Source organism: Schistocerca gregaria, chromosome 4 (assembly GCF_023897955.1).
Source record: "Schistocerca gregaria isolate iqSchGreg1 chromosome 4, iqSchGreg1.2, whole genome shotgun sequence".
NCBI classification, from domain to species: Eukaryota; Metazoa; Arthropoda; class Insecta; order Orthoptera; family Acrididae; genus Schistocerca; species Schistocerca gregaria.
The window spans coordinates 459,214,393-459,230,638 of NC_064923.1; the positions used below are offsets into that span (position 1 = coordinate 459,214,393).

General features: G+C 39.0%; 1 protein-coding gene across 6 annotated transcripts in view; it reads right to left on the reverse strand.

The window, feature by feature from the left end:
• Nucleotides 1-16,246, reverse strand: part of LOC126267009 (TP53-binding protein 1-like) — a 287,951-nt gene that overhangs the window by 185,184 nt on the left and 86,521 nt on the right. For 3 of the 6 annotated variants that reach the window (XM_049971777.1, XM_049971775.1, XM_049971779.1), the window contains 2 exons: nt 15,717-15,854; nt 1,802-1,948 (listed from right to left, as the gene is read on the reverse strand). In XM_049971777.1, coding sequence (XP_049827734.1) covers nt 1,802-1,948; nt 15,717-15,854 — 285 coding nt within the window. The remainder of the gene's footprint in view (nt 1-1,801; nt 1,949-15,716; nt 15,855-16,246) is intronic. The other 3 variants (XM_049971780.1, XM_049971778.1, XM_049971776.1) reach the window with 1 other exon arrangement.

Here is a 16,246-nt window from a genome sequence, read left to right on the forward strand (position 1 = left end):
CAGTGAATAACAGAAACAAATAAAAGTTTAAGTGGTCAGACTGAATGAATACTAGGTTGTAAGAACCTCGACTTCGAATAAAAAAGCCTTGAGAAACAAATCAGAGTTGGCTTCTCTAGGAACTAAGACACAGAGGAGGAAACGAAATGATACATCAAGATGAGAATGGTATATGAACAAAGTAAAATACACTACAGGCTCCAGTTTATAAGTTGTGTAAGTCACGCGAAAATAAACGATATGACAACAAATGGTTTTCCAAAGATTTATTATCTATGTAGTTACTAAATATATACCACAATGGAGGACAAGACAGTCATTCCCTTCACCTTGGTATCTTTATGCCACTGACAACTGTAACGGAACTCAATTGCAAATATATTCCTTTGTTGTTGAATAATGCCCATGAATATCAGTCACAGAGCAGTTAAATAAAGGAAAAAAAGGCAGCAAGCACACACACACACACACACACACACACACACACACACACACACACACACACACACACAATTTCTAAGGGAATAGAAGACACAAACATGAAGTTTTGTGAAGTATATAATACAATAATAACTAAGAAGAAAGCTGAAATCCTTGTATGTAGCAAAGAAGACAGAAGAACAGAACAAATACAATATTCACACTGTTTACTTCATCCCACCTGCCCAGACATTATATCTTTAGGTATCTTTCATTATTGGGTCCCCCTTTTTCTTTTTTGTAGTTCTACCAACATGCAATGGTTGGAACTCTTGCTTCAACAGACTCACACATGTTATGTATTACTAAATACTATAAGTAAATCGCCCTGTTTCAGCAATTTGCTCTTTTGGTTTTTACCCGTATTTTGTATTATATTTCTTCCCTCCTATCCTTTGAATGTTACAGATTCATATACCTGAAGACACTATTTTAAAATCTCGAAACCAGTAAAGTATTATATATTAGTACAACTAAAGTGGATCTCCTTAAATTAATTATTATGCCTCTCAGCTGCTGATGTCCTATGTACCAAATCTTATGATGGATTCCTTATGACAAATTTTTGTATCGTAAATGAATGGTTAAAATTTCTTGAAGAAGTCTATAACAGTCAATGAAAATTCAGTATTGTTCTCATCCACTACTGATGAATAACTATTCTGGGTGCAAGAAAAGCTCTTGTATTTTACTCTGTGACCAGTTTCAGTTTTTATACTAAAGCAAGTTTTTAGCGGAATCTGAAAATTGCTGTGGTGAAGCAAAATCAAAATGCTCCCCCTGGGAACTAGTGTTTACACACATACATTGTACCTTCTCAACACTTCTATGAATGATGACGAAATGATAAAGACACACAAACACCCTGTCCTAGGCAGAGAAAATCCCCAACCCGGTTGGGAATCGAACCTGGGACCCTGTGATCCGAGGCAGCACACATCTGGTGGTGGTGGTGGAAGACTGGAGGCAGCCATAATGGTAATGATAGTCATGGTGATGATAATTATGATTTGGTAATGGTGGTGGTGGTGGGAATTGACTGTCCTGTCCCCCAATGTTTGCAATTAAAGAGGTCCCTTTCAGATTTTGAAGATAACACTTCTTAAAATCGATTATTATCCAACTGCTCCTAACACGGCCTGATCCTCTTTCTTACCTAACATTTCACAAATTTTTGTTTTGTTCTGTATGTTTGTGTTTCCCTAAACCAATTAGTTTGTGTGCCAATGAAATAGTGAAACTCATGTGTTGTGGTATTTGTTAGTCAGTTATATATGTCAGCCCTAATTGAAGTTGGATTCAAGTACTTTTGCTCACCTACCTCTACGTCTGAAGATGCTTTAGAGTCAACAACTGTGCATGTTTCAGTAAGAGAGTTGTCATTATTATCAGGTCCTTGGGATTTGGGAACTGATACATCCAGGGTGTCCTCATTTCCAGGGTTCACAGCCAAACATGATGTTGCACACTGTGGTATATGAAAGAATATTAACAAATCACTATCACATCTCCAAATGCCACCAATGTTAATACCTAAAGAAAATTTCATCTCTGTCTGTAAGAATAAACTTTCTATAAATAATGTAATTCTTGAACAGGATTGGGTTCCTTAGTGTACTTTGATTTAAAAGGAGACTTCTCATCAGTAGGAACAATTGTTTAAGGAATAAATTACCATATCATGCAACATTGACTAACATGTACCTTTTTTTATTATGGACAACAAAGATTATTCTCACAGTATTTTGTTTCCATTCATCAATATTGTTTCTTTATTAGCTATTAATTTTGAAGTGTCTACAGCTTCATCCACAGGTACTCTATCTCTGTGATCAATGTGATATACCACAACAAGTATATCAAGATAATGTATTCCAGCATCCTCTGGTGTGTTGCCTATACTTTGGTCTTATAGCTATACACCAAATGGTTGGGGTATGCCTGAATGTAAAACTTTATTCTTTGATTTTACTACCACATTCATAACACAGTTGGTATGTGGGGGAAATTAATAGGTCTACTGACTTGTCATGGAAAATATACTGTCCATATTTTATGATTAATATTTTTGTAATCATGTCTTTCCTGTCACTTCTCTCAGTGGAGTTTGTCGAACATTTCTATTATGTTCACATACTAACTAAATAAAGTCTTGATGAATAATGCTGCTTGTTATGGATTTTATTTCTCTGTTTTGTTAACCTAACAGTCTCAAACTGATTACTGACACTTTGAAGCTATAATAACATAATGTAAATACAGACATCTATTTCATCTATAGTGGGCAATTAATTAAGTCAGTTACTTGAAAATCACACTGACTTTAAGTTTTTCCATTTTCATGTTCTTCTTTTCCTTAGCTTAACAACTTAATTCCCATTGAAATATCAGTGTGAAAAGTATTACACACTGGAGCAAATAAAGTAGACAAGGGCACATGAAGCATGATTGGAGGAGAAGCTGAACATTCTGTGAGACACAAATGCCAATAGATTTTTATTAATACTTAAGGTATTAAATGAAGAACTCTTTGTACATGGAATTATACAAATAGTGAATGCATCTTATACAATAAGAAATAGAGTAAGTCAGTCCGTGACAAAAGGAAGAAAATAATATTTCAGGGCACAAATAACACACTACAACACAATCCAACAGCAGTTCTGCACTCTTGCCAAAAGTCAAAAAGAGGTGAAATGCTGTTTCACAATTAAAGCACTTGAAAACAAATAGCTGATCCACAAGCAGATCTCCTATGTCATACCTTAGCATACACCAATCACATTTGGTAATCAAAGGAGCAACTCCTCATCACAGACTACTACTGTGGAATGGGACAGCTAAATCACATCCTCTGTCAGGACTTCCATTATGCCCTGAAATGAAAAATATCCTTCACAAAATCCTTCCCATACCTGCCAAGTTCCTTCACAACTCCAACACTTCTACCTTTATTCCCTTCAGGTCAGTGCACATTTCAGCTTCCACCTCTCTGAGAACCCCATAAAAACCTCTGATTATAGTAAGTTCACCAGCCTACAATAACATCATATTTTGATAGCTGTAGCCCATCTCATTCCAAAAATTCCCTGGCATGTATTCTTGTCACAGGTGTTGTCACATCTGATATGATGAGGATGAGCCCTCCTACCCAATACTGATCAGGTTACCAGGACCTTCATGAGCAATATCACAAATAGCTGATCCACAAGCAGATCTCCTATTTCATACCTTAGCATACACCAATCACATTTGGTAATCAAAGGAGTAACTCTTCATCACAGACTACTACTGTGGAATAGGACAGCCAAATCACATCCTCTGCCAGGACTTCCATTATGCCCTGAAATGAAAAATATCCTCCACAAAATCCTTCCCTTACCTGCCAAAGGAGTATTATACATTGTGCATGAGCTACAAAATATACTGGTCTGTTCTCATGTCCTTCCTGCTCACAACTCCTTCAACATAGGACCTACTTGGGTGAAAAAATAACTATATGACTAATACATCCACAAAACAGCACATACTATGCCAGTTTTGTCACAGGTAGATCATATCACATCAAAGGCTGTGAAAGCAGCCATGTATACATCAGCTTAGTCATAATCGACCTACAGGGTGAATATTAAGTAAAGGAATGAGCTTCTCCAGATGACTTCTGACAGAAAATGGAACAAAACGTTCACATTACATATATCTATATTAAAAAAAATAAATAAATAAATAAATAAAAAATAAAAAAAACGACAGACAGTAATCCTACAATAACGCATTCAATTATACATTCCACGGTATTACTTTATTATTTAACTAACACATATTTGCCAGCACAGATGGCACTGATGAACAGCACTGTTCTCAGTGTTGCAGTTTGTGTGATTTCAGTTTAGATGAAACACAATGGTTGGTTATTCATTCCAAGAACAAGCCAAGATGGTTTTAGTCTACAGTCAAGCTTGCATAAACATTTGAGAGGTTGCACAAAATTACTGAGCCACTTACCAAGATACACAGTACCAACCTGGGTGGCCTTGGGATGTCCACACAACACTTACTGAACAACACATTCTACACGACTTTAAGATCAATCCCAGCTCCAAGCACATGGCCCACTGAATGAAGCAAGCCAAAGAAATGTACTGTGTACCCTGCATTACTAAACCGATTCTACTCTTATCACACATGTGCAGCAATTATTGGTAGCACATTCTTCTGCATGAGAAAGGTTTTGTTACTGGATGTTGCTAAGGCCATCATCGTTATGGGAGTTCAGTCAGCAGTATCATCATCAATGAAATGATAATTTGGTAGAGACGGCAATATAAATCTACAGAATCATTACCTGTGGGCTACAAAAAAATCCCCAGGGCATGACTGAATCACTGCATCAGCAAAGATTTAGTACCAATAATCCTAAGATAGGTTGTAACAGATGGGACTACCTACTTGCTTTTATACCGCTCCTGAAACCAATATTACTTTTTTTACTTTTTATGACATCTTTTCATTCATAACATATATACCATCATCATATAAAACAATGAGTACCTCATTCCCACTGTATCTTGCTGAATTTTATTATTCACAGTGTAGTTACGAAGTCTCAGACGGTGTTCAGGAAAGATAGATTAGGCAGAATTGGTGGTGGAGTGTTGGTGTCTGTCAGTAGTGGTTTATCTTGTAGTGAAGTCGAAGTAGATACTCCGTGCGAATTGGTGTGGTTGGAGGTTATACTTAACAGCCGAATTAAGTTAATAATTGGCTCCTTCTACCGACCCCCAGACTCCGATGATACAGTTGCGGAACAGTTCAGAGAAAGTTTGAGTCTCGTAACAAATAAATACCCCACTCATACGGTTATAGTTGGTGGGGACTTCAACCTACCCTCGGTATGTTGGCAAAAATACTTGTTCAAAACCGGTGGTAGGCAGAAAACGTCTTCCGAGATTGTCCTAAATGCATTCTCCGAAAATTATTTAGAGCAGTTAGTCCACGAACCCACGCGAATTGTAAATGGTTGCGAAAACACACTTGACCTCTTGGCCAAAAACAATCCAGAGCTGATAGAGAGCATCATGACTGATACAGGGATTAGTGATCACAAGGTCATTGTAGCTAGGCTCAATACCATTTCTTCCAAATCCATCAGAAACAAACGCAAAATAATTTTATTTAAAAAAGCGGATAAAGTGCCACTAGAAGCCTTCCTAAAAGACAATTTCCATTCCTTCCGAACTGACTATGCGAATGTAGACGAGATGTGGCTCAAATTCAAAGATATAGTAGCAACAGCAATTGAGATATTCATACCTCATAAATTGGTAAGAGATGGAACGGATCCCCCGTGGTACACAAAAAAGGTCCGAACGCTGTTGCAGAGGCAACGGAAAAAGTATGCGAAGTTCAGAAGAACGCGAAATCCTGAAGATGGGCTAAAATTTACAGACGCGCGAAATTTGGCACGTACTTCGATGCGAGATGCCTTTAATAGGTTCCACAACGAAACATTGTCTCGAAATTTGGTAGAAAATCCGAAGAAATTCTGGTCGTATGTAAAGTACACAAGCGGCAAGACGCAGTCAATACCTTCGCTGCGCAGTGCCGATGGTACTGTTATCGACGACTGTGCCGCTAAAGCGGAGTTATTGAACGCAGTTTTCCGAAATTCCTTCACCAGGGAAGACGAATGGAATATTCCAGAATTTGAAACACGAACATCTGCTAGCATGAGTTTCTTAGAAGTAGATACCTTAGGGGTTGCGAAGCAACTCAAATCGCTTGATACAGGCAAGTCTTCAGGTCCAGATTGTATACCGATTAGGTTCCTTTCAGATTACGCTGATACTATAGCTCCCTACTTAGCACTCATATACAACTGCTCGCTCACCGATAGATCTGTACCTACAGATTGGAAAATTGCGCAGGTCGCACCAGTGTTCAAGAAGGGTAGTAGGAGTAATCCATCGAACTACAGACCTATATCATTGACGTCGGTTTGCAGTAGGGTTTTGGAGCATATACTGTATTCAAACATTATGAATCACCTCGAAGAGAACGATCTATTGACACGTAATCAGCATGGCTTCAGAAAACATCGCTCTTGTGCAACGCAACTAGCTCTTTATTCGCACGAAGTAATGGCCGCTATCGACAGGGGATCTCAAGTTGATTCCGTATTTCTAGATTTCCGGAAAGCTTTTGACACCGTTTCTCACAAGCGACTTCTAATCAAGCTGCGGAGCTATGGGGTATCGTCTCAGTTGTGCGACTGGATTCGTGATTTCCTGTCAGGAAGGTCGCAGTTCGTAGTAATAGACGGCAAATCATCGAGTCCCAGGGAAGCGTCCTGGGACCTCTACTGTTCCTGATCTATATAAATGACCTGGGTGACAATCTGAGCAGTTGTCTTAGGTTGTTCGCAGATGATGCTGTAATTTACCATCTAGTAAGGTCATCCGAAGACCAGTATCAGCTGCAAAGCGATTTAGAAAAGATTGCTGTATGGTGTGTCAGGTGGCAGTTGACGCTAAATAACGAAAAGTGTGAGATGATCCACATGAGTTCCAAAAGAAATCCGTTGGAATTCGATTACTCGATAAATAGTACAATTCTCAAGGCTGTCAATTCAACTAAGTACCTGGGTGTTGGAAGGACCACATAGATAATATTGTCGGGAAGGCGAGCCAAAGGTTGCGTTTCATTGGCAGGACACTTAGAAGATGCAACAAGTCCACTAAAGAGACAGCTTACACTACACTCGTTCGTCCTCTGTTAGAATATTGCTGCGCGGTGTGGGATCCTTACCAGGTGGGATTGACGGAGGACATCGAGAGGGTGCAAAGAAGGGCAGCTCGTTTTGTATTATCGCGTTATAGAGGAGAGAGTGTGGCAGATATGATACACGAGTTGGGATGGAAGTCATTAGAGCATAGACGTTTTTCGTCGCGGCGAGAGCTTTTTACGAAATTTCAGTCACCAACTTTCTCTTTACCATCTAGTAAGGTCATCCGAAGACCAGTATCAGCTGCAAAGCGATTTAGAAAAGATTGCTGTATGGTGTGTCAGGTGGCAGTTGACGCTAAATAACGAAAAGTGTGAGATGATCCACATGAGTTCCAAAAGAAATCCGTTGGAATTCGATTACTCGATAAATAGTACAATTCTCAAGGCTGTCAATTCAACTAAGTACCTGGGTGTTGGAAGGACCACATAGATAATATTGTCGGGAAGGCGAGCCAAAGGTTGCGTTTCATTGGCAGGACACTTAGAAGATGCAACAAGTCCACTAAAGAGACAGCTTACACTACACTCGTTCGTCCTCTGTTAGAATATTGCTGCGCGGTGTGGGATCCTTACCAGGTGGGATTGACGGAGGACATCGAGAGGGTGCAAAGAAGGGCAGCTCGTTTTGTATTATCGCGTTATAGAGGAGAGAGTGTGGCAGATATGATACACGAGTTGGGATGGAAGTCATTAGAGCATAGACGTTTTTCGTCGCGGCGAGAGCTTTTTACGAAATTTCAGTCACCAACTTTCTCTTCCGAATGCGAAAATATTTTGTTGAGCCCAACCTACATAGGTAGGAATGATCATCAAAATAAAATAAGAGAAATCAGAGCTCGAACAGAAAGGTTTAGGTGTTCGTTTTTCCCGCTCGCTGTTCGGGAGTGGAATAGTAGAGAGATAGTATGATTGTGGTTCGATGAACCCTCTGCCAAGCACTTAAATGTGAATTGCAGAGTAGTCATGTAGATGTAGATGTAGATGTAGATGTAGTTGTAGTTTACCAACTGCTGATGACGACAGTGAAAAATGTTCATGCTGAAATTCAAAGAAATACCCTAACATCAAAATTCAACCCTGCTAAAATTGAGGTATTTCAAGATTTAAATATCTTATTTGAAAGGATCTTTTTCTCTTTCAAGCAAAACCTAATATTTTAAAAGTTACGCCTATTCAGAATTATCATGTCCGAGAATCTTCCAATCTTAAGATGTTATTCTTTCCAAAATCTACTGTTCTAATTTTGTAGCCTATTTTTTCTATTTCAAAAGTATAGGCCTATACTTCCACTAAAATAAAATGTCAGTCTGTTAATTATTCAAATTATAACTTTACAGAAAATTCTTGGTGGGATTTGGATATCACCATGCACATAAAAACTTGTGCCACATAAAACTGAACCATTATTTATACCAGTTTAAGGATATCCCTACCACAGTTAAACTAAACTATGTTTCTATATAATGTATTTTTTACTTTTTCTGTATTTTGCTGCTAATAAACAAACAATAGTTCCATATTTTGTAATTTCTGTAATACATGCGTCTATACATAGTCGTCATGCGCTAGGACACTGTCAGTTGTGGACAAGCTTTCAATCAATACAGTTACTATGTCACCATTCAAATGAAGTTTGATAATCATCATGTAATTTTCAGTGGCAGTCACTCATGGCTCACCTTTAATACGCTAATACTTTTTTATAAATAACCCGGATTATAGTTACTATGTTGATTATTGCCACCTGTGAATTTTGTTTAGGCCATTTCTAGCCCACATGGCTTGCCTATCTGTGTCAAGAAACAAGAATAATATACTACAATCAAACTAGTCATCTAAAGCGCTTATGAACAATAAATATGAAAAAAGTGAAAGTTATATGAGTCGTGTACAAACATTTTATAATGATTCAAAATCCTAAACATCAAGAAGTAAGGAAAAGAAAAAAAATAGACAAGACTTAAGTGGCATACGGAACAGGTCGATATGTTGCAAGGTATGTAATAAGCAAAGTTGTGATGGATATTAAAGACCTGCTGTGGTTCAACAGCCACATAACAAAGTTGTTCCAACAGCAAAGACTGCTTCACCACAGATTCAAACATAGCTGATTAGTGCAAGGATAGTCATGCATAAAACATTCAATGAACTTCTATCTACCGATCTGACAGAAAATCCTATAAAGCTTTAGTCTTATGCTAAATCGGTAAATTAATAAAAGCCACATGTCCAGCCAAACTGTAACCTTAATGGCATAAAAATTGTGGATGACACAGAGAAGCCAAAGTACTAAATTCATATTTTGTAACTTTCTTAATTGAGGCAGATTGTACTGTGGTTCCTCCTCCAAAATGTCAGATGCATTTTACAATGACAGATAACAAAATAACTGTCTGCAGGACAGAAAATCAACTGAAACTGCTCAACAGAGGAAAGGCAAGCTGGAATACCTGTATGGTTCTATGTAGAGTACACAAAAGAACTAGCCACTCTTCCAGCAGCAGCCTACCAACAGTCACTGGATGAGCAAAGCATTCCTAGTCACTGGAAATGTGTAACTATAATTTTTCATTTTCAAGAAGGGTTGTCAAACACAAAATTATAAGCTTATATTGTTGATGCCAGTCTACTGTAGAAATCTGATGCACGTTTTATACTCATGTATTATGAGGTCTCTGGAGATCAAAAATCTTCTATGAAAGAATCAGCATGGGTTCTGCAAACAATGACTGTGTGAAACCCAGCTTGTTCTTTCTGTCGAAGAGATACAGAAGAAAGTAGTACTAGCACCCATGTTGATATCGTGTTCTTTGATTTCCAGATGGTGTTCAGAACAGTTCCACACTGTCACTCGATGAACAAAATACATGCATATGTAACTCAGACTAGCTTTGTCACTGAACTGAAGAATTCCTGACAAACAGGGCACAGAACATCATTCTTAACGGAAAGAAACCTTCAGTTGTATAAGTAACATTGGATGTATATCAAGGGAGTGTTATTAAATTAATAATTTTCATAACATAGAGTGGTTATAATTTAATTTTTTCTACTTGAGAGGAGTCCCAGAAAAAACAATCGATTGTATGACACTGAAGTTTCATGGAAACATTTTTAAGAACATGTGGAAAAGAAATAATGGACAAACCATTGAAAGAAACACATTTTAATGTCCACATGAGAGGCTAACATTTATTAATTGCATACCATGTTCATGTTCCAGGTTATAAATATTGCTCAATGTGATGATCATCTGCATCCATGACAACATGGTACAGCACAGGAGAATACTTTACTGCTGCCCAAAGCAATAGCGGACTGTGAAATGTTCTGCTGTCATGATTCAGTTCATGCACTGCTTGAAGATCGCACATTGCTTCCAGCACTCTCGCCATGGCAACAGTAATTTCTTCAACAATTTGTGACACATCTGGACATTGGCCTCTCCCAGGAGCAATTCCAAATCACTAGTTAATTCGAACTTCTGAATCACGTTCTTCAACCCTGATGTGGAAAGACAACCTCTCCTCATTTCTTTAATGCATCAAAACTTGCAGTCAGCAGCAGCACTATTGATGTTGTTTTGATAAAACAGCTTTACCTGTACAGCCCTGCACACTTTGTCCAGACCAACCTTTGCACTATAATGCACTACTTGTGTTTCAACCCTACATTAACATACAAGTACTGGTGCCTAATAGTAAGTGATGACACTAACACTGCTAACAACACAAAGCCTGCAGCATACAGTCTGAACATCACTCCTATTAAGTTGGGTATCCATATGGTAAACAGTTTTCCCTCTACACAGGCTCAAGTAGCGAAAGTTTAATTATAACCATACACAGAAAAGCTGTAACTTTAGAAAGCTGTAATGAAATGCAGAAAGATCTGCAGACGATCAACCCTTGGTGCAGGGATTGTTAGTTGACCCTAAACATTATAAAAATGTAAATGATTGTTCATAAATACATGCAAAGACCCACTGTTATGTGATGTACATAACTGCAGAATGATCACTAAAAGCTGCTATCTTGATCAAATATGTAGGAGTAATCTTAAAGGAGTGATTTAAAGTGGAACAGCCACATAAAACTAATCACATGTACGACAGATGGTAGACTGAGATTCATTGGAAGAAACCTCAAGTAGTTTAGTCACGCTACTGCCGAAGTATCTTACAAAACCCTTGTTAGACTGATACTTAAATATTGCTCAACAGTACGAGATAGGATTGAAGGAGGTTATAGAGAAGATCAAAAGAAGAATGGGGTATTTAATCAGAGATTCAATTAATACGTGAAACAGTGACTTGCAGAATATAAATGTAGATGTACATGTAGTAGAAATGTTTGGGAAAGGATTATTGGTGACCACCTACATGGACCATCTGTTTATTCACAAAGCCTTAATGAACACATAAAAGCAGAATCCCTGCTGAATACTCTGCCCCTTTTGCTGGACGATGTGCTTTTTATGAATATGACAAGTAATGTAATTGATGTGTAATGAAGCACCAATCCACTTCCACATCATTTATCAACACCTCACATCATCGCAATCATCTTGATCATTAGACTGAAACCCCTTTGATTTTAACTGGTGAGGATGTCTGCTGAACCAGTTGTTGATGTGCAGACCCTCAAATAGCACCTATGACACTATTTGGCTACAGGCTGGAACATTTGAAAGAGTGAAGCAATCACCAATGTGACGTGTAAATGCCTGCACAGCATCACATGTTGGCTACTTTGAACATCTTTTGTGAAATGTAAGAAATTAATACTATGTAATGTCTAAAGCAATGTGTAAGCACTATTGTGTTATTGCATTAATTCTCCATTTCCAGACATGTTGATATGAACATTTTTGTTTTTTTCTTGTCATCCCTATAAGTTTGGTCCTTTACTTCATATTCATCCAATATACCAATTTATACAGGCACCTGCTCATATAGACTAACATGCAGCAAGCTAGCTTGTGAGACAGGGAGCTGTACCAGACTCAGACCACATCTACACACAAGATTACCGACCAGGGGCTGGCAGGTTTTCATGCAGTTTCCCACGCTTGTAACAGCACATGCAGGCTGGACTCCAAATTCCGCCTCAGAGACTAAGATAGCAACCAGTCAAAATATGATATGAGTTCTTAGGCTTCCACAGCTGGTGTCATTTTGGATAAAACAATTTCGGGTATTGCGCAGCGTCATCGTAAACTACTAAAACACCTAAATTGCTGACATTTCAACCAACTTGCTGCAGCCCTCCTCAGGGTGGTTTACTGCTGTATACTGGTAAATGTCTTACTTCATACACTAACAAAGCAGGGAAAGATAGATTGCTACTTACTGTAAAAATAACACACATAAGCTTTTGGATACAGCCTCAGCAGAAAAAGAGAAACATGCACCATTCATTCACACAAGCAAGCACACCACACACACGCATGACTGCCATCTCTGGCAGCTTGGGCCAAAAAGCCAGAGTTGGTGTTTTTGTGTGTGTGTGTGTGTGTGTGTGTGTGTGTGTGTGTGTGTGTGAGGTGTTCTTGCTTGGGTGAATGAATGGTGTATATTTCTCTTTTTCCAAAAGCTTGTGTGTAAGCGTATGTAATTGTGCCTGTCTGCAACTTAGTGTGTTATCTCTACAGTAAGTAGCAGTTTATCTTTTCCTACATTGTTGATATTCCTACCTGGAGTTCCCATTCCTTTACATTCAGTGATTTCATTATCTGGTGACTACCAATGTCCTATATCTGAGATATCACTGGACAATTTGAAGAGGCTGTTATGGAGGGAGCGGCCTTACGGTGCACTACTGCCTGTGCTAGCCTGATGGCTGATTGGAAAGCACTTCTAGTGGGTATTTGGTAGAAGGTAGCATATTGGTAGGCTGTTTCCTGTGCCAACTTATTAAGTGACTAGTAGGCAATCTCTTGTCAGTGAGTGGAAGGCAATAGAAAATCATCAGCTTGCATCCAGGGGGATAATGTTTTCCTGCTGTGAGATGTTTAGGCTGCATGGCAATTCCCCCACAGCCGCTGTTCATACTGTTAAACCTTGGGTCAAGTGTTGCTGCTGGATGGTGAACACTGATCCGCCAGGCCCGAATCGCTGACAGCCAGGCCGTAGGTACCCATCGTCCTCGTGCATGTTGTTAGAGAGTTTAATTATTTCAAGAACCTCTCTTATTTTCTGTTGCTTCACTCCAAGCTGCCAACCAAGCTTGTGAGGTCCTTGAAAATTTATAGGACAGCTAAGTTCCTGGTGGTTTTCTGCAACAACTGACATGTTGTTATGTCACAGTCATATGTAATGTTCATGCTCCGAAATGTCAGTGCTAATGGGTCTCCAGGTTTTACCAACAAAGACTTGCTGGATTCACAGCGAAGTTCATAGACACATACAGTGTAGAGAACATTCACAGGACCCTTAGTAGACCTCAACAAGTCTCAGATCTTACAGCCACTCTGAAATACAGCTTCGATTACTGTGTGATGCAGTGTCTTGCCTACACAGTTGCTAACACCTCTCACATAAGCTATGCAAGCAACAGGAGGGGTATCTTCTGTACCTTTGTCTGTTTTGCCTTTTCTGTATCTCATAGTCCATTGTATGTCTCTGCTGATGTATCCATTCATACAGAATATTGTTTTGAGTTTGTTCAGTTAATATTGTATGTTGTTGGCATCACTAATCTAGCGAGCTTGGGCTGTCAGCATACATAGCACAGCATTCTTTTGTGCTGGATGGTGGTGCAAATCTGTGTGTGGGTAGTGTTCGTGTTGGTCAGTTTCCCATAGGCATTATGCCCTAGTTTGCCCCTAAATGTTCTGTAGACCCCCACGTCCACAAACGGAATCGCTCGTTTTTTCCAATTCTAGCATGAACTGTATGTTCTTATGTAAGCTGTTGAGGTACTCATGAAATCTGTGTATTCCTGCTTGCCCATACAGCCATATGATGAATACCTCAGCCAGAAGTGTGGGTGCAATGGCACAGAAACTGCGGAGTTTGTTCAAAGGCTGCCACGGATACATCAGCCACCACAAGAGAGCCACTGAAGTAATGAAACTCCCTAACAACATGAACAGGTAGGATGGCTGCAAGTTACCTACAGCTTGGCTGCCAGCATTCTAGCCCAGGGGCCACATGTGTTCATCAGCCAGCAGCAGCTCTTGACCGAGGTTTAACGGTATAAACAGTGGCAATAGGAGAGCAGTCATGCAACCTACTGCCTCACTGCAGGAAAAAACTACCTCCTGGACACAAGTTGTTGATTTGCTACTGCCTTCCAATCACCAAGGAGAGATTGCCAACCAATCATTAACCAGAATGGCACAGACAACGGGCAGCTGATATGTTACCTTCTACCAGTCCCCCACTAAGAGTTGCCTTCCAATCAGCCACCATGGAGGTAGCACAGGCAACAGCGTTCCATACAGCCACACCCTCCATGATAACCTCTTCAAACTGTCCAACGCAGGCAAAATCCTGACAATTTAGTTGTTTTAGTAGTTTACAATGATGCAGCCCAATACCCAAAATTATTTTATCCAAGTTAAAATACAACCACACACTGAATAAAGTTTACAAAATTCACAGACGGGTGGCACACACTGCTTCCTTCCCTTGGGTTACCTTGACAACTGTGGTATCAGCAAGGGCTTCTGACCATAAAGTTAAATAACAAAATAAAATTTGTCAAATCCTGAAAAGGTGGCCCTGCACTAGATAGGATCATGCTAATGAAAACAAAAGACACATTTTTATGATTGTCCATAAGTAGCCCTGTAACTAAGGTCAAGGGGAAATCCCATAGAGGGACAGCTAAGTTCTACTTACAACAATGTGATTCACTTCTGTAGTTGTTTCACAGTCGAGGTGATCTGAATCCTTCCCCTGAAACCCAGTGAGCTTAAACTGTATAGATGGGAACTCTCCATCCAACACATCCTTCTGTCCTATAAGCCTCTAGACCCAGGTCATCACTATTCAGTGACCTGCATAATTTGAAATTGAGATGACTACGAAACAGTTTTTATATTCAACACATTAATCAAAATGGAACAATTACTAAGTGCGAGTCAAGAATAAAATGCTTGTTAAAAATGTATCATCTATTAAGTATCAATGACTCGATATAAATCATGGATTTAAAATATTTCCTACCACCTGGACTTCATACATTTGCCTAATACTGAAAAAGCAGACACCATACTGGATGGGATACATTCTTGGGACAAGAAGAGACATATTTTTATGCAGGCAAGACTAACAATTGCTTGTCCATAAACTTTTGAAGAGGACAAGTTATCTATCAACATTTTACAGTTCTTATGTAGAGGACTTACACGTCAATCTCAAAACAGAATATTGCGTAAGTTAGTATAAACAAAATACAAGCATAAATATTTCTTAGAAAATATTGATTCTTTCTTTAACTTACTTCTGTAACGGGTGCAGTGGCAACTGGTTTGTCAGTAGTTTCTGCATCCTCATCATCGGATCCTATAACAACAGTTGTTAAAGATGGTGCTCGTGGATTTAGATCTGGCTCAAACTGAGTTTCTGGAATATCATATTCCTACAAACAAGAAGGTAAAAGGATTAATGAAAAGTCACTGTCATCATTATATTTAGCACACCATATGAATTGCTTGGAGAGCTGCATCAAACCAGTCTCAGGACTGAAGACCACAACAACAACATGAATTGCTTAGAAAGTGTAGTAAGTACATGAAGATAAAGAAAAAAGAGGAGTTGCTTCAAAGTATGGAATGATGTATTAAGGCAGTGACAAACTGTTTCAAAGTGAAACTCCCTGGAAAATTACAACTGTGTGCCAGAATGGCACTCAAACCCAGGACATGACGAAAGTAAAGTTGTGAGGAAAGGGTCACAAGTCATCTCAAGTAGCTCAGTTGGTAAAGCAACTGCCCTTGAAAGACAAAGGTCTTGGTTTTGAGTCCAGGTCTG